At 34.2% G+C, this 20,086-nt stretch overlaps 1 protein-coding gene and 1 long non-coding RNA gene across 6 annotated transcripts in view; one reads left to right on the top strand and one right to left on the bottom strand.

Annotated features, from left to right (window-relative positions):
* LOC148622999 (5-hydroxytryptamine receptor 4-like) overlaps positions 1–8,491 on the top strand; it is a 30,604-nt gene extending 22,113 nt beyond the window's left edge. For 3 of the 5 annotated variants that reach the window (XM_088573422.1, XM_088573419.1, XM_088573423.1), the window contains one exon: positions 6,706–8,491. In XM_088573422.1, coding sequence (XP_088429548.1) covers positions 6,813–7,952 — 1,140 coding nt within the window. In that variant the 5' untranslated portion in view covers positions 6,706–6,812 and the 3' untranslated portion in view covers positions 7,953–8,491. Of the gene's footprint in view, positions 1–20; positions 301–6,705 lie in introns of those variants that run through there. The other 2 variants (XM_088573421.1, XM_088573424.1) reach the window with 2 other exon arrangements.
* A 2,053-nt stretch (positions 8,492–10,544) lies between these two features.
* Positions 10,545–20,086, bottom strand: part of LOC148623001 (uncharacterized) — a 30,550-nt gene continuing 21,008 nt past the window's right edge. Inside the window, exon 2 of the long non-coding RNA XR_015920745.1 lies at positions 10,545–14,660. This is a non-coding gene — a long non-coding RNA (uncharacterized LOC148623001). The remainder of the gene's footprint in view (positions 14,661–20,086) is intronic.

Consider the following 20,086-nt stretch of genomic DNA (forward strand, 5'->3'; position numbering starts at 1 on the left):
TTATTTCTGTGTATATGTCATAACACATAGTAATCTATCTGTTAAGAGGGGTAATTAGGGAGAAATAACATAAAGATTTCCTGAGTGAGAAAAAGCATTCCTGAAAGGAACCTCAGATATGTTCGAATTATATCACATAACTTGTCTCTGAGAGGTAGAATTATTTTCCTACACTTGACAGTGATGGATAAAGGTATTCTTTAGTTACCTCTCTAACAGCCTCACAAGGCGTGATACTTTGTTGTTCACTATGGGATAAAAACTACCTATTTATTTCTGGACTAAGTTACAAATCGATAGGTAAGTAGATTTATGGGTTTGTTTCATGGCAATACTATATTTTTAAGGGTGGAAGAAATGAATTTGTCTGGGATTCACAAGACAGTGCAAAGACAGGTTCAGGTCAGATGCACTTATAAGTAATGTTTTGGGTAATGCAAAATGAATAAGAACTAGAGTTTAGTATATAATGAATGTTTACGAGAGTAACTTTGTATTGGACACAGGATGGTAACTAGAATGTTTACATCAGTAACTTTGTATTGGACACGGGATGGTAACTAAAGTAAAAATCAAAAGAAAAATATTTATCTTGTTTTTAGCTCACCTGGCCATGTGCGCCATCACTTGGCGTCCATCATCGTCGTCTGTCGTCGTTAACAATTCTTCAAACATATTCTCCTCTGAAACTACTGAATAGATTTGGATGAAACTTAGCATGGTTGTTCTTTGAAGTATTCTGCATAAAATGACTGTTGGATTTTTGAACTGTTTAAAAAAAAAACACGGCGGTCGTTACTAAAAATAGAACATAGTGACTAGACAGTGGTTTTTTGCATATACCTCCAAAACTGTTAGGTTTAACCAAATTCTGATATAAATAAAAGTGTTCAACACGATGATATCTATCTGTGATGTAATTTTGGTGAAGATCTATTGACCTATGTTGGAGTTATTGCCCTTTTTTACTTTTTTCTGTTTTTTTTAATGTTATTACTTTCAAAAATCTTCTCCTCAGAATGTACTGGAAATAAAAGTTGGTATTACTGTTTCTTAGGATATCCTGCACAAAATGACCCTTTTGATTTGTGACTGATGATAAAACAAGACCGCTGTTACTAAAAATAGAACAAAGGGGTCGAAATACAGTTTGTTTGTTTTTTTTTTAACTCAAATAACTCAAAAGTCGTTGAATTTAGCCAAAGTCTGACGGACTTTTGCCAAAATTTTCAAAATGATTTGTTGCCTTTTGTAGGATTTATGGCCCCTGGAACAAATTTATTTGTTTTCCAGATAACCAATTACTAGGTTAGCGTACGTTGGGGCAACTTTAGTTCCCATAGCTGTCCCTGTTTTTTGCCTAAAACATGTTGAGTTGAACATAAAGAAATTGTTTTCTAATATGAATTTTTGTCCATTTGTTATTATATTTCTATCAATTCTGCTCGAAACAATATCGGGGTATGTTTCTAATCAGTAAGATATTGCTTCTAGTCCAAAATTTAATAAAAGTTGGCGTAATTGTTTAGGGTTACCTCCACAAACTAATCAATTAAAATTTTTCATCAGTCAAAAAAAACATGACCGTCGGTACTAAAAATAGAACATAGGGGTCAAAATTCTTCTTTTTTTGTTGTTGCTTTTTTTCCTCAACTATAGAAGAATAATGAAAATGAATGCTACCCATATGATAATAAAAACATGATATTCTGAGTTGACGGGCAGTATTGGAATAATTTTTAGGCGGCCATTTTCATTTTTCCAGAGGTTCCAATAACACTTTGGAGGCATTTCCAACATTTTACAATGCCTTACAGCATCTTAAACATATGCTCTTTTTCAGGAATTTGTCAAATACGGTAACAAAGCATGCTACCTTTACTTACTTAGTTAATAGAATATGTTTTTTTCAGGTGAGCGATTCAGGCTCTTCGAGAGCCTCTTGTTAATTTATTCCACTCATCAAGGTAAACATCTTGTTTATTACTTAAGTACGTGACAAAACAATTAGTAACAATATGTCAGTTGTGACCATTGCGATGAAATTTTATAAAATACTTTGATATATATGGATGTATATATACAGTATCAAACAAATGGTTGTCATTTTTTTTTCACAAAACAATCAATGCTTCTCTTTTTTCAAGCTGTATTCATGTTCTTTTTGTATTTTAATTTTCTTATCATTAACAAGATTATAAACTGAAGTTTATATATTTTGTATATTACAAAAATGCAATTAAAATATTTTTTTCTTGTTGATCAACATTAAAACAAGCACAAGTATCTGGGCTTGTGAACTTTTACATTCTCTACTTCCGTTTGATATCTGTTTAAAGTTGAATGTATAATGCATAACAATTAATATAGAATTCATTTCATGTGTTGTTTCATGACAAAAACGGATGGTTAACGAAACGTCGTGTTGATGTATGTCTGGTAATATCATGATAAAACAGATAGTAATCGAAGTGTTATGTGAATGTATGCCTGGTAATATCATGACAAAGCAGACGGTTAAAGAATTGTCGTGTTGATGTTTTTCTGGTAATATCATGACAAAGCAAATGGTTAATGAATTGTCATGTTGACGTATTTCTGGTAATATCATGAAAAAACGGATGGTCAACGAAGTGTCATGTGAATGTATGTCTGGTAATATCATGACAAAACAGACGGTTAAAGAATTGTCGTGTTGATGTTTTTCTGGTAATATCATGACAAAACAGATGGTTAACGAAGTGTCATGTGAATGTATGTCTGGTAATATCATGACAAAACAGATGGTTAACGAAGTGTCATGTGAATGTATGTCTGGTAATATCATGACAAAACAGATGGTTAACGAAGTGTTATGTTCATTATGCCTGTTAATATCATGGCAAAAAGCAGTTGTTTAATGAAGTATCGTAACTATGTATGCATATCTGGTTTTATAATAAACTATGTGTCGTTTCTTATGAAATGGAAACTTCTTTTATATTCAAGTATCGTCTTTAATGTCTTAGAAAGTTTCCTTTTACGGGAAAGAGTAATCAAGGGAACCAAGGTTATAGCGGTAATCAAAGAATGCAATACAGGGACAAAGACCAGACATGGAAAACAGACATACACAACAAAGAACATAAAGTAACTAAAATCATACATACAAAGTAACAAAAGCAAATAAGCAACTCGGACTCCACTAAAAACTGGGAACATGGACCAGGTGCACCGGTAGGGTAAGCGTCTTCTGCTTTTCTAGGAACACCCGCCGAGTTGCTCATAAAAAGTCAAGACCGGGGTAGACAAACGAGGAAAGGCAAACTATGACCCGTTGAATAAATCAGTTTTCATGGTGCTGACGGATACATCATAACGATCCACGAATTCATGATGACGACCATAAAACTTCTGTAGTGATGAATTCAATCTTGTAGCAACATAACCCTGTTCCGTAAGCCTATTTGTTAGACTTCTAGCGCGATACAAAAAGTCCGGGGTAGACGAAAGAGGAAAGGAAAAATATGACACGTTGAACAAATCAGTTTTCATGGCGCAGATGGATGTACCGTAGAGATAATACGTCATCTATAAAGCGGAAACTGAGATTAAATGATCTAGCTAAACGATATTCTTTCTTTCTTTCGGATCAGATCAGCTATAAAGTCAGCCTCATCAGAGTGGAGGAATAGGTCAGCAAGTAGAGCAGGGCAATTTGTTCCCATTGGAATGCTGACCGTTTGTTGAAAAACGCGTCCACCACACTGGACAAATATGTTGTCGAGTAAAAATTCCAGCATTTTGTAAACATCTTGTTCGGTATATTTGGAAGATGATTTGGAATTATTTCTTGCAAAGTATGTGGAATCTCTACCAAGAACTATATATTTGTATCTAGGTGTACCATCTTTTTTTTTTGGAAAAACAACGATGTATAATGTTTTTAAGTCGGGATTTTCACTGAGTATGTGGAAGTATACAGTGTTGAAAAATCATAGGTTTTAAAACTATCATATTCTGATAATAGTCTTGAACCGATTGACTCCAAAAGATCTTTTTCTCAGGATCCACATTGAATTAACACCACTACGGGAGTAACAAGTGCTGTGGTAGGACTGCAAACCCTCTTTGACAGCTGTGAGTATAGAAGTTAAAAGTTTTGGAAAAGGTTTGGTGGTACGTTTTGCAGATCCAGCCATGTAACGTTGTTTGCATAGATTCTTGTGGAGTTTAGGAATTCAGTAAATAGACGGTAAATCAGTCATCGTCCTTGGTAGAGAGACCAAAAGAGGATAGCACAAATTTATGGTTTTCCACAATTTTTTCATTAGAGAGTGTGGAAGTAGTATAGGTCTTATCACTGCTATTATTTTCTATGTCTACCTCTGATAATAAAAATTAGAAGTAAAACATTTTGCAGACAAAAACAATGTTGTTTTGGGCTTTGTCTGTTGGTACAACAACATATTATGTATAGTAGACAATGTTTTTGCTACATCGGAGTCTTTGAAAACTGATGTAGCATTGGCACTCATTGATCTACTTAAAACGTTCATTCGTTTAAAAATTAAAGACCTCACGGTCTTTAACCACTCTGATAGAGAATCAATGTCTTCTTGTTATCGTTTTATCCATTTTCTTGCGTAGTCCTCCACGGCATCTATAAGAACTTTAAAGTTAAAATTCCAATTTATGGAGCGCAGTTCACGGTACTTGGGACCTTTAGAAAGGATATAACGCAGAGATTCGTTTTCGATGATGGGCAAATCTCCCGTAACGAGAGGTATAGGATAGTGTTTGGTTTTAATGTGATGAAGTCCAAGAGGTTTTTGTATGAAAAGAAGGAGACCATCTATTGAGACGTAACCTATCATGTAACTTAGGTGACGTATAGTGGCGATAGCCATGACTCCTTTCCCGTCTTGGAGTTTTGTCAAATAAATTCATCACATTTATGCTATTGTTATATTGGCTTGAAAGGTTTCTTATAGTTTTGATGTTGCCATTGCACCCGTAAGGTATTGTAGTACCTAGTCTACATATCCAGTACTCCTCTCTTTCCCTACGGTAGTTTTTGCTTAGAATGGGACTGTTTGTAGGATGGTAATTTTTTTTTCTAAAACACGAACTTTCATAGAGAGGATTGTACGATCTTGTTGATTAAAATGTTGATAAACTGTCGGTAATTTGGTGGTATTTATTCCCGAACGATGACCACACATTCTTTTGTTTAATCGTTCTTGTGTTTCACCGACATATATTAGACCACATAAGTTGCGTTCTAATCCAAGTTTGTTGATTTGCAACTTAAGTCATCGTGACTTCTTGTATGGAAGGTTTTGTTTGTAAGGGAACTAGAAAAGTAAGAGTCAGTTATAAGAATGTTGCATGTTTTGCAATTCTTGATACCACATTTTGATATAGTACTATGTTGTTCGTCAAATATATCATTTAAAGTGATGGAACATGGTTTGATTATTTTTAAATAATTTTTTTGTACTGGATTAGATGGTCTGCAGACTGATTGGGTATTTTTTGTTGGAATGGTCGGGGCACTATCCATTTTCTGTTAAGATCGGGTTATTATAGTTCTTACTTACTTAAGGTTCAGTTCAAGCCAATATCTTGGACATTCCTTAATGTAACGTTTTAATAACACATTAAATTTAGCGCTGAAACATTTCTAAGTGCATTTATGTATGTATTTAGGGCACATGCCGAAGTCAAACTTGGAAAAAAAAAATATTTAATAACTTCTATACACACCATTATTAACAACAAAAGTGTAAACAACATATTTCAGAAAAAATCTACAGCTGTCAAAAACAAGATTTGAAGCCTGAAATTCATATAGTCCTGTTCCTAAATGTAATATGCAGTGCAAGCTAGCACTAATTTTCTTTTTAGAAATGCTATTTCTTTTAATTTAGATGAATTGAGATAGATAATGCCACGATCCAGCTAAATACCAACACCAATAAACATAAAATACTAAAATTTCCATTCAAATCTTGCAATTTGTCACAAATTATTGCTAACTTGCACTGCACTGAATATTTAGGCTACAGCATATTTGTATTTTCGAACAAAAATCTGTTCTGGTAAATCTGTACATTTATTTTAAAAATTGATGTTTACACTCCTGTTGTTAGCAAAATATGGCTGTAGTAACATGTTTTGTGAAGGAATGAAACATACATATATATGTAGAATACTGTATAAAAAGCAATAAGGAAAGCTTTCAGGGACATAGTAATTAACATCTTATTATAAAATTATCTTGATAATTAATGTCTTAGATTTTGACATTAGCAGAACCTTAATTTGGATTGTACAAATGTTACAGGTGGTTGGTAAATACTTCAAAACTTCTAAGTAAACCAAAGCATAACTTTCCCAATTACAAAGCAAAGATTTAATAAAGCAAATTAAGTTCGTTATAAAAATGATATATGAAATAATAATTATGACTTTAATATAATGCTAATTGACTTTCACACTTTTTTGGATTTTGATAAGAATTTTACTAAGTTTTGTTACAACAATTAAAAATTAAGATAATCAGATTTATTGAACAATCAATCTGAGAACATAAGGATTAAATAATTAAAAAAAACTTAAATTTTGAAAAAACAGCTTTAAAAAATATACATCGAAAAGAAAATCGTGTCTTTCATTGTGCGATATAGAGTCTGTTCTAATGTTTCCGTTTTATAATTTCAGATACTTTACTGCAAACAGTACCTAAAGAGTATTATTCCGGGATACTGAATCAAACCAATATACCTCAGGTTTATTTCATTAGATAGGATAGTAATGTTTGGCCAGGAATGCCTACTGAAAACATATCTAATACTACTCCGGACCTCTGTGCTCAACTACTCGCAAGTGTCGCTGATCCTCCGCCATATTTGGATCATGAAACACGCTACTTCTTAACGGCTATTTTATCATTCTTTCCCATCCTTACAGCCAGTGGAAACGCTCTTGTTGTAATTGCCGTATTTACTCACAAACGTCTTCAAACCATCACTAATGCTTTTGTAGTGTCGTTGGCCATTGCCGATTTTATGGTCGCCATATTTGTTATGCCATTCGGGATCTATCAGCAGTATAATAATAAAGTTTGGCAGCTGGGAGATACGCTGTGTTTAGTTACGACAAGTATTGACGTCATGTTTACGACGACGTCGATACTCCATCTTTCCTGTCTTTCGATCGACCGATATTTAGCTATTTGTCGACCATTTCTTCATGAACGAATTAGCAAAGTAAATATTGGAATGATGTTGGCAGGTTGTTGGATTATTCCAATGTTCATATCATTTTTACCAATAATGTTAAAATGGAATCTTAATGGCATCCAAGAATTACATGATTGTATGTTTCCTGAAGGTTCAGAAGTGTGTATTTTTATGGTAAATAAGCCATTTTCCATCATTTGCTCAAGTATAGCTTTTTACATTCCTGCTGTATTCCTAATTATAAGCAATATAAAGATATTTCAGACTGCAAGAAAACAAGCAAAACATATCCATAGTCTGGAGGCTAGTATACATAAACATAAAAAAGGAAAACTTAAACGTGAAACCAAAGCTGCCAAAACTATAAGTATAATTATGGGATGTTTCTGTGTGTGTTGGTTTCCATTCTTCATTTTGAATATAGTTGATCCATTGATTGGATACAAGATTCCATATGCGTTGTTTACGACAGCCATTTGGTTAGGATATGTGAATTCTATGCTTAACCCATTTCTCTATTACAATTTTAACAGAGCTTACAAAACAGCATTTAAAAGATTGTTAACATTCAAAGTCTGTCAGGGAGTACGTGAATATAGTGACGATAATTTCTATATATCACATGATAATTCAGAGACACATTTACAGCAAAATTTCTCTTCCTTTAATCATGGAGGTCATAGCCCGATCACAGAAATGTCCGATCTAACAACGGGTGCGTCGTAGAACTTAAATGTCATTTCTAATTATCATCCCAGTGATACATGTATATTCCAATGCCAGTTGGAAGTTCTCTTACCTCACTGCTGTTGTTAGTATCTTAATTCTTCATTTACTCAGTTCCCCGAGTACGTAAGGATATTCGTATGGTTTGTAAAGTATTTTTCAGTGCAACGAACTTCTATTTTTATGTAACAAGACAAATTCTCGAAATACATTTTTTTAAGAACAGTAGGTTCATTTTATTTTTTTCGGACATACATGGAAGCAAAGAATCGCTATACTTTAAAATTTTAGTTGTTTACATGATAATTGAGTGAATATGTTTACCGTTGGGTGTTAGTCATGACCTTTGCGTTTGACTTACTACATGCTATGTGATACACAATAAGTGCTACATTCAGGACTATTCCATGTTAGAATCATACAAGTTTTGCTTCATACAATTATATTTTTTCGTATTTATAATTTATGCTCAGATTTTGTTTAATTTGTATAAATTATGGTTTGTTTATTTCACAGCTATAAAAGGTTGTGTTGATAGATTGATGTGTTTCATTTTGATAGGCACTTATAAATTCACAATTTCCGGTTGGTATATAATTAACAGGGCGCTTGTATCAACGCTAAAGTACGTTGTATTTTTCCGACGCAGTCGGTATAGCTTCGCTTTTTACGCTTTGACCTTAAGGACGCTCTTCTATGGAAACGCAAGTCACCTGATCGCAGTTCTTTTTTCCCGATTGATCAAATACTGATAACTTAGTGGCATTCGAAAAATCTGTATCGAAATTTTGGAACTGCGTTCGAAAAAAACTTTATCGGAACATTAAAAATTGCGTGCCATGTGTTATTTTCTTGAAAGAAATGAAGAACTTAGAAGTAAAAAGGAACAAAATTTTACTGCGTCGGCTATCTCTTTTTTTAAAAATAGTACTTGTTATCTATCATATACGATGCGTTACTGAAGAAATCAAAAGTAGCATTTAAGGATATCAACATGCACATGTACACCTGTAAATATATATATAGTACAACACAAATCGTTATTAACAGCAAATGTCTTAAAACAAGGCTAGTTCGTTTATCCATGTGAGTTTGAGGAAAACCATGGTTAGAATTAAATCACGACAGTCAAGACACAATGTCGAAATAAAGAAAATGGAGATAGAATATAAGGGTAACAACAAAATTACCGAACACTTATCCGTTTCATAATCAAGTCAAGTCAAAAATAAATCTGGCAAAATAGGTATTTCGCCACCGGAGCTGCTGGTGCCGCAATGGTCCTGACATGGTACAGGCACTTCAAACGAAATGGTGGGTTAAATCTAGGGAGAGGTGGGTAGGGTCGGGCAATTTAGCCTCCTGTGGCGGAGCCCTATGGTTCCTACTCCGGGAGAATACCACAGTAGGGTTCTTTAACGTGCGAGGAACGTGACATCTTTCCCAACACGGTGCACCACTATGGTTGGCGGTCAGGTTTTCCGTATTATAGCCTGACAACCCCAGCATGTAACACGCCAGGGGTACCCCATTCCACCACCTGGGGCACACATCCCAGTTGCTCTGTGGGCAGAGCGCCCTAGCCCCCGGCTAGGGTTCTGAGCACTATTTAGTCGTCTTTTACGACAAGCTTAGCGCTGCTGCAGGCCTATTCTTTTAACACCCTGAACTACCCCCAACACCTGAGAGTATGTGTAGTAAGAGAGTAACCATGCTCTGTTTATGAGGCGTTACTTACGGCGAGACCAATGAAATTAGTTTGAAGAAGACTAATTTTGTTTGTCTATTTTTTTTTTAGATCTGTTGATACACTATACATGTATTAGTCGATATGTTCGTGCATTGTAAAAGACCGATGATTACTGATAACGTTTAAGTTCAATATATACTTGTTTAAATTCTATAAGAAATCTAGCTCGGTAAAAAGAAAGTCCGTGCGACTTGGAAACATTTAAAAAATGGAAAGATTAGGCAATTCCTGGATCAGTAGATTTACTGTCATCTCAAGTATATATGATATGGAAAATTATCCCGTCCTCGCAGGTAAATGTTTACCAGTGACAAATATTTAACCGCAATCAAAATTCAGAGCACTAACCCCATCTGTTTAGGGGCCTATGCGTTCGTATCAAGCGGCGCCCCGGTGAAGTATTTTATTTGTTCTGGTAGAAACAGCGAGCGATTGTGTTGTATTGTCATCTAGATTTCAGTAATAAATGTGGCTTGTCTGTGTAAAAATAAGATATCTTTATATTGTAAGATTTTTTTTATGTACGAACGCAAACATTTACCATCGTTTATTGTGATGAGGAAAATATCGTCGACGTTATCATTAGGTTTCTATGCAACGTATGGATCTTTATGAAAATTTTCGAGGTTACATACCACTTATGTCAGACAGGACTTAGATTAGGGGTTATATGTATGACCCCGAAGATAGGGTTATACGTATGACCCCACCGTTAAGGTTATATGTTTGACCCATAACGACATAATGCAAGAGTATTGGTCTCTAATATCACATTAGAAAGATTTGATAAAGTTTGTTTTTTATTAATTTGGATTCGATTAGGACCAATAAAAAAGACAATGTTACATTGATTAATTATTTATTCACTGCATGTAAGGTTTTGCAAAAATCATCCGATTTTGCATATTTACCATTTGAAATTAATTAAACCGCGAAGCGGTCGCAGCTTCAAAATATTGCTCTTGTGATACCACGAACATGAAGTTGGGGTACTAGCAAACTCCTCTAACGAACACAGGACCTCCTCTCTTCCCTTCAACTCTCCGTGAGAAACTTTTAACGGAATGTTTATTGTTTATATGTTATCATATTGGTATGTTCAGATCTCCAATATCTAATGTCTGTTCGGTTTATGATTATGATGAGGCTAAATTTGTAATAATGCTAAAATTCCAATTCGATCTCCACCGAATGTACAGTAGAAACAAACAACAATGTGACGACATTATATAGAAAAGCGCAGATAATAGACACAATCTGCTTGTTTTAATTTTTCAATTGTCACATGCAAAATAAATATTGATTAACCATTGCAAGTTTGACCAGACGACCCGTTAACAAGAACAGCCCTCGAGTACTTTATCACTGACCAGGATCTTTTAAGACAGCGGGAAAAAACTGAAAATGGAATATCATTAATATACATGTATGTGTTGCAGACATTTTTTTTTAATTGAATTCACACGAATCAGAATTTGAACAAATGAGAAAGATTTGTGTATGTGATAAGGGTTTCAAAAAATAATGTGAACCTCATCGGATAGAAAATATTTACACTTCATATAGAATTATAGCTTTTGCCTAACATTATTCAAGACTAATAAGTTTGCAAGGTTAACATTAAATACAATTAAAAATAGTTATCGTAACAGAATACTTTTTTTACTTTTGTGCCTATAAAGATATTTTTGAAACTTCTTTCAGATGTGAAAGTATTTAAATACTGGGAAGAGATATTTAAACATGTAATTCGTTCCCTTTAGAGACAGAAAAGATGTCATACCCTTCACATAAAGAGTACGTTGAATATCTCTTTCAGATATCTCTTTCTCAGTCTAGTGTGGTGAATTAAAACCCCGGGGTTAAAATAGATGATGTCTAGATATTTACAACAAAATACTGGGGGAAACCCCAAAATAATTAACCACTGGGCTCATTTGTTTGTTGTTGTTGGGGTTTAACGTCCGAGCAGCAATATTTCAGCTATATTCAGACTATGAACATGAAATGGATGATAAAATGAACATGAAATGAAAAAAAAAAGGGTGGGTCACAAGGATAATAGGATCGACAAATTTTGATTGCCACTGGAAAAAGGGGGTGGGTGGGTAAGGTAGGGCAATTTAGCCTCCCGTGGCGAAGCGCAAAGGTTCCCACTCCTATCGAATACCACAGCAGGGTTCTTTAACGTGCGAGGAACGCGGCATCTTTCCCAACACGGTGCACCACTATGGTTTGCGGTCAGGTTTTCCGTATTATAGCCTGACAACCCCAGCATGTAACACGCCAGGGGTACCCCATTCCACCACCTGGGGCACACATCCCAGTTGCTCTGTGGGCAGAGCGCCTAACCCCCGGCTAGGTTTCTGAGCACTATTTAGTCGCCTTTTACGACAAGCTTAGCGCTGCTGCAGGCCTATTCTTTTAACACCCGGACCTGCACGGGGTTGATAAAGTGTATCACTTGGTCTCCGAATCTTTCAGTCTAAAGGATTGGACAACGATATCGATAAAGATGTTAATACACTATAATAAAATATATAATGAGCAAAATTTTCAGTCAACAAATGACCTTCTTCAGTGCCTTAAATAAACTGAGTGTGTATGAACGTAAATGGTCTGTGAACACAACTCACTACCTACGCAGGTGAATACCTGTGACGTAAACAATTTTATTGACAGTTAACGAAGATCTTGAACATTGTGTTATAGACACATGTTGTATGTTGATCTTGAACACTGAACTAAAAAACTAAAAATACAAACACTGTAATAAGAAAATACAAAATAGGAAAAACTTAATGTTTTTTTGCTAATTCCGTGTGAGTGTAAAACACGGAGTTCTTTCATCCAAAATCCCTCCCGCTTCACTCTCTGTAGATCGTTCCAGACCGTGTTTTGTTCCACGATGAAGATTTTCATTTTATCGAAATCATCGAGGCAGTGGTTTGGTAATCTGAAATGTTGACTCACTGGGAGTAAAAGCTTTTTTGTTAGGTCGCTCCTGTGTCCTTTCAGGCGCTTGTGAAAATGCTGTTTATATTCACTAACATATTGAAGGCCACAGATGGGACAGTGGAGCAAATATATTACATTAGCACTCTTGCAGTGCACGTTACAAAATATTTTGTAGCGTTTCCCCGTGACTGTGCTGGTGAATGATGACGAGTGGTGCATTTGGTTGCAACATTTGCACCTTTTGTCACCACTGAACTATAAAACTGAAAATAAATACAAACACTGTAATAAGAAACTACAAAATAGGAAGAACTTAATGTTTTTTGTTAAACAACACCAAGATGAGCTGTCCCGTACTACCATACATCGTGTACTAAGTTAGAGCCCTAGATTAATCCTACGAGGAGGAATGACCCGGTCAGCGAAAGCTATACGTTTACATTATCTTCTCTGTATCAATTTGATCCGATGGAGCAGTGTAGCGAATAGAATCGTCACATTCTGAGACGTTTATAAATTGTCAATACATCTATCTAACATTCATTAACAGACAATAGTTTTTCAACCGCTCATTTTATCATGAAAATAGATCCAATTGTCCAATTAGTGACCATTAGATAGCGCATCGTCTGTTTGATGTTACTTTGAAGAAGCGAAATCAAATACCATTGCATTCTCTGTAATGTACAACTGTCAATGAAAATATTTTTCATTTGTGCTTATCGTAAAATAATTAGTACTGAGTAATTATGAAAAACGCAGAACTAACATTTTTACAACGAAATTTCCATTTCTACAGAAAACTCGTCTGTGTAAACCTACCGTCATAATTAAGGAAACTTCCTGACTTGGATGGCTTGGAATCAAAAGGAAATCAAGTGTAACAACATTAAAAGCCATCAATGAATTACTTCGCATCAGACGAACAAACAAGAAACATTTAAACAAAAACGAAAACTATAAACAACATACGGAAACCTAATTTAAAAAAGAAATACAAAAAGCAAATGACAACCCTGACTCCAAAAACATAACAAAACAAAAAAACAAAAACAAAATAAAAACAAAAACAAAGCATATCAAAAACAAAATGGGGGATGGACCAGTTACAGCGGTGAGGGATAAAAGTCTTCTACTCAAGAAATATAATGCGGAAGAGGAAACTAAAATGAATGAAAAAGAGAGTCCTCATCAGCCCGACAATCTCTCGAATGATGATATGCGAGTTTGAACAAAGTCTGTTGTAAAGCTTGGCCATGACTTGAATTTCTTCTTTTGTCGATTGGTTATAGATGATATACTGATACACCCGGAATCTGTGGTGTCGTTTATATTCAGTTCTTTAGATAGAAGGGAAAGAAACGGGTCGGTGAGAATAGTGCACAGTTTGTTCCCTTTGGAATACCGGAGTTCTGCTGCGCTACATATGCCTTCAGAGGAAAGTTTGCTTCATATGTTTTTCATATGTTTTGGAAGCACCTGAAAAACATATGGTTGTCAAATGTTTTTCATATGTGTATGACCATCATGAAGAACATATGCTATGTCTAACAAATTATTCATGAAAAACAAGTTAACAAAAAACATATGTTAACAGGATTTCATATAAGAAAAAAATATGGTTTTCATATTATTTTCGAAATCATATTTCTTCTACTCAAGAAATATAATGCGGAAGAGGAAACTAAAATGAATGAAAAAGAGAGTCCTCATCAGCCCGACAATCTCTCGAATGATGATATGCGAGTTTGAACAAAGTCTGTTGTAAAGCTTGGCCATGACCTGAATTTCTTCTTTTGTCGATTGGTTATAGATGATATACTGATACACCCGGAATCTGTGGTGTCGTTTATATTCAGTTCTTTAGATAGAAGGGAAAGAAACGGGTCGGTGAGAATAGTGCACAGTTTGTTCCCTTTGGAATACCGGAGTTCTGCTGCGCTACATATGCCTTCAGAGGAAAGTTTGCTTCATATGTTTTTCATATGTTTTGGAAGCACCTGAAAAACATATGGTTGTCAAATGTTTTTCATATGTGTATGACCATCATGAAGAACATATGCTATGTCTAACAAATTATTCATGAAAAACAAGTTAACAAAAAACATATGTTAACAGGATTTTATATAAGAAAAAAATATGGTTTTCATATTATTTTCGAAATCATATGATTCCGTGTATTATTAAATGCATAATAATATATTTACTATCACATGTTTCCATGTGTTTTTAAAACATGTGAAAACACGAACGTAGGAAAAAGTCACAGGACAAAGTCTCAGGAAAAAGTCATAGGAAATAAAGTCACAGTTTATACATTTGTCAGGGCCGGATCCAAACACTTTGAAAAGGAGGAATGTCAGCCGTGATTCAGCTAGGACATTATTTGGTATTTTTTGTCAATTTTACACATGAAATTTTCCAATAAAAAGGGGGGGGCGCCAACCCCCTACATCCCCTCTGGGTCCACCATTGTATATGTGGCGTTTTTACGGAAAATATCAATTGTAAATGATAAAAAATTATACTTGATCAGTCATTTTACATTTTATATTATTTTTTCATTTTGATGTCTGAAAAATTGAAAGTTTATTTTTTAACGAAAAAACATCTCATCTAAATTGAAAAACAATACAGTTTTAAAATAAACGGCTTTTTTCAATAGACTAGAAAGCCCTTTAGTTTCTTAATTTACTTATTATATGTATTTAAAAAAGGGGAGGCCACATCTACCAGAACAAAGGTGACAATACCAGGGCCTGATCTGTATAGCGAGCTTAGTTTGTTTTACAACTAATTAATGTCCATTACACACTGCAACGAAAATAGCAAAGTGAAACGTGGCTACGAGTGATATGTGCATGAAACCATACAAGTCACACTAGAACGTAAGGTGTTTTTTTAGGATTATGTATGATTTCAAGCATTGTCAGATATCAATATTTTTCCTGTGACTTTTTCCTGGTCAATATTTGACATTTTTCAAATGACTTTTTTGTTTTGACTTTTTTCAGTTACTTTTTTTTCTACTAAAATTGGGACCTTTCATCCTGTGATTTTTTCCATTTACCTAAAATATATGTAGCAATTCAATTTTGTCTGATATAGATCAAAACGAACTTTCATAAAGTTTTTTTTTTAAAACACCAAATCTTTACCTTGCAATAAATACAATGCCGATAAAGCTACTCGTTCTTTCTACGGCGTCTTGCGGAAAGGAAGACTACATAACTTATCAATGGAATGTCAGCTAGATCTATTTGATAAGATTGTCCAACATACGTTACTTTACGGGCGTGAAGTGTGTGGAACAGGGAATAATTCTGTTACAGAGAGAATCCATTTGAAATATTGCAAACTTTTGATGAAGATGAAAAATCTACACCAGATTTAATGTTGTATGCGAACAAGCAAAAGACAGAAACCATGGACAGTGATATAGTGATAGATAGAAACCATGGACAGCGATATAGTGATTTTTTATGTTTTAGGAATAGAGTGGTGAACAATAGTCAATTCATTGGTTGGCGTGCTGCTAAATGCACATCAGAACTTACTCCAGCAATGCTAGAGGTTGCCTGGCAAGCTATTTTCTGACTTGGTGCCATCCTAACCTCTAGCATCTGACATGTTGAAAGCCATCGACAATGTGAATCAGCTAAACATGTGTTTTAAAATATTTTAAGTCTTTTATTAACATAAAAGAAGTTTAACCTAACGGAAATCGAACGATAAAAACGGCGGAACGAGCGTTATTCAATATGGCGCTCGGAAGTAAGAGGTTGGGGTATGGAGGAACGGAATTCCAACCACTTACGTTGTAGGAGTAATCAGAACTGAACAATGCATTTTTCCTTGAAAAAAAAAAAAAAAAACGATAACCTGTGTACCTCAATCTGAGACCAAAACTTGTATTAAATGTGGTCATTGACATTATTGAACACTTCGTTTTATTTTGTCGTAGTACTTCCATTCTCCGCGAGCACTGACTGACATTTTGAAAACATTTGGAATACCCATTTTTTTGTACCTCGACAAACTATACTGCAACAGTCCCGAAATCTTACCACGTACATTACTTGGCAAAACCACAGACGTTAAAACCATAGTTTGCAATGAACATTCATCATTCCAATTTACGAACTTATGTGCTCAATTTTTAAGGAAAACTTCAGACTTATTTTTGTAATAATTTTGAAATTATTGACAATTGATTACTGATTTTTTTTTATTTTTTTCTCTTTTTCTTATATATATATATAGCGTCTCAGCAGAATGTGATGACTCTATTCGCTACACTGCTCCATCGGATACAGGGAAGATATGTAAACGTATAGAAAGGTCTGAAAAATTCCCAACGATGTTAGAACTGTCAAATTTGCGATGCAAATTTTTGGTCGTTCCCTCCGCGGGACTCGAACTCGTACCGCTGTGACATCTAAGGCAACAGCGCCTGCACAAAGTCCAGCGCCCTAGACCACTCGACCAGCTAGGCTATATAAAATATATCATAACATCTAAATGACCTGTCCCGTACTACCATACATCGTGTACTAAGTTACAGCCCAGATTAATCCTACGAGGAGGAATGACCCGGCCAGCGATAGCTATATTTTATATAGCCTAGCTGGTCGAGTGGTCTAGGGTGCTGGACTTTGTGCAGGCGGTGTTGCCATAGATGTCACAGCGGTACGAGTTCGAGTCCCGCGGAGGGAACGACCAAAAATTTGCATCGCATATTTGACAGTTCTAACATGGTTTGGAATTTTTCAGACCTTTCTTTATATATATATATATATATTCTTATTTCACCTCTTTTAACCACAGCCGAACATGTAGAACCCATCTTAGGTTATGAACATTGCATTTCATTCTTCTAATTCATCAACTAAAGTGCTAACCACATGCGGATCATTTATTTTTGAATAATTTGAGTGTGTTTAATTACTTCCTTTTGTTATACATGTTTCACTTGTAAAATTGTCTTGTATGTTTATCAATCTCTGTAAAAGAGAAATTAAAGCGTGATGATGATGATGGTGAACTGGGAAGATACCCATTACCCACTTGAAATATGTATAATACTTAGGCTCATCAAATACTGGCAAAATGGTTACTGGCAAAGAGGGAAAATTACTTTTATTCTAAACAGCCTGCCACATAAGAAATATAAAAATATCACTTGGCTTAGATATGTGAAATCGATTTAAGATCAATGAGGTAATCCTTTGTGTTGATCGATCAAAACTCTCCACGTGTATCACGGCTATGCAGTCCAATTATAGACCATTTTAAACAACAATGGTTTTCAAAGGTATATTACTTACCAAAAGCTCTTTATTATAGACTTTTTAATGAAAATTTAGAGTTTCAAAACTATTTTAGAATTTTGGATGATAGAAGAAACTACATTACTTTTTTTGCAGATTTAGAACTCTTAATCATAAGTTACCTATAGAATCTGGTAAATGGCATGACACTCCCCATAGAAAATAGGAAATGTATTCTGTGCCAGTCCGAAGATATTTGCGATGAATATCACTATATACTCATGTGCACGTCTCATAGCAATGAAAGGAAACTATATCTGAAATCTAGATGTCATTACCGACCGAATACTATAAAATTTAATGAGCTGATTGATGAACAGCCAATGTCTACCAGATCTTAACTTATGCAAATTTATACGTTGGATCTACACAAAATTAGAATCCCTTGGGTAGTCAACACGTTATTCTATTTTCTAGTGTTGTATATTTATGAGAACCTTTGTACGTTACATCAATTTTCATGCTTATATATTTTTTCAGTGTGTGTTTCTTTGTACATTATGTATTTTTTGGAGATTAAAGATATATAAAATTTCATAATTCGTTGAAAACAGGTTATGAATTTAAATAAATTCCCTATAAAAGCGACAACAATTCCGAATAATTAAGTACGGTAAATTTTAAATGCTGAATTCGGAAACCGAAACATCATATTGTGAATGATAAGTATAAAACATATTTTTTTCCGATATAACATGACCCGAGTTCTTGTTATCTTTCTGCACGCCAAATAGTAAATCAGCGTATTATTATTTTTAATTTACGGTACACTTGATTTACGATACACTTGATTTTTAATTTGAATTTCGCGATAAACTGACTTACTAGAGAAAACCTTAAAGAACAGGATCGTCATAGATATAAATAAACTCCACTTATTACACATTTTATATATGCCTTAAATATTATTCGATCTCCATTAAATGCAACGCGTTTGTTTCGGTGTCTGTGGATGTTTTTATTGTCTGTCATCTTCTGCTTACAAATAATTTCTACGATGTTGATTAAATTCAAGTCATAGAGCGGTAAGTCATTTGTTAACGGACACATTGAAGTAAAGAAGAATCAAGGAGCACACAATACATAAAATCACATCAACAAGTCCAATAATTGTATTGACTTATTCATAAGATTATTTAATTTGTAAGTATAAATAAACTACCTTAATTACATGTTTTCAAACCCAAACAAAAATGTGATTGAAAACTGCTAGTTTGACTCTTTTACGATCTAAAAAGTCATTTTGTAATTTTTTACACCATATACACTTTTAAGATAAGAAAATATTTGTTGCTTCGTCCCCTGAGGTGTCATTAGGTATATATTATTAAGTGAAAAATCAAATGATATTCATCTCAGGAGACAGATACTTCAACTCCATGATACTGTGTAAAACATTATCACTAGACACGTTTTCTGTCATAACTTATTTTGATAAATATTCTGATTTATAGTTTATTTATTGAATATGTTAATCAATAACTCATTGAAAAGTCCTATCCTTTTTTTATCCTACATGTTTATCATTGACAATTGAACTGACATTATTAAAGTAAATGTGTTCTTTTCCAAACTGAAATTATCTTTCCTATAACTACGCATTCTGTTATTAATTTGTTCCGTTCAAGTATAGTTATAATAGTTGTTGTATCGTAGCCAGCAGTTTAGGTTACGGCACCATTTAGAAGTATGGACACACTTAAAACTAATTAAATAGTTTTAATTATCATATGGTATTCTACATTGAATCATACCACCAACTGAACTATTTTTATGTTTCTGACTTTGTCAGGATTCACTTATTACGTAGACGATAATACCATTGTAAAATGATAAATCTTTGTTACAGTTCTTACCATTTTTTTGTCATTATTTATGTTGTACTTCTTCGTTTAACGAGAACCGGAACAACTCTATTGATGGAAGGAGAAACTACAGAATATCTACTATATTTAAGAATATAACTACAAAGAGAAGAATTTAACTTCAATACACTCATTTACTTTTGTTGCTTTGTATGTATGATTTTAGTTACTTTATGTTCTTTGTCTTGTGTGTCTGTTTTCCATGTCTGGTCTTTGTCCCTGGATTACATT

Source organism: Perna viridis, chromosome 3, assembly GCF_037379345.1.
Source record: "Perna viridis isolate PV_CMFRI_1.1 ecotype Kerala chromosome 3, ASM3737934v1, whole genome shotgun sequence".
Taxonomy (NCBI): Eukaryota; Metazoa; Mollusca; class Bivalvia; order Mytilida; family Mytilidae; genus Perna; species Perna viridis.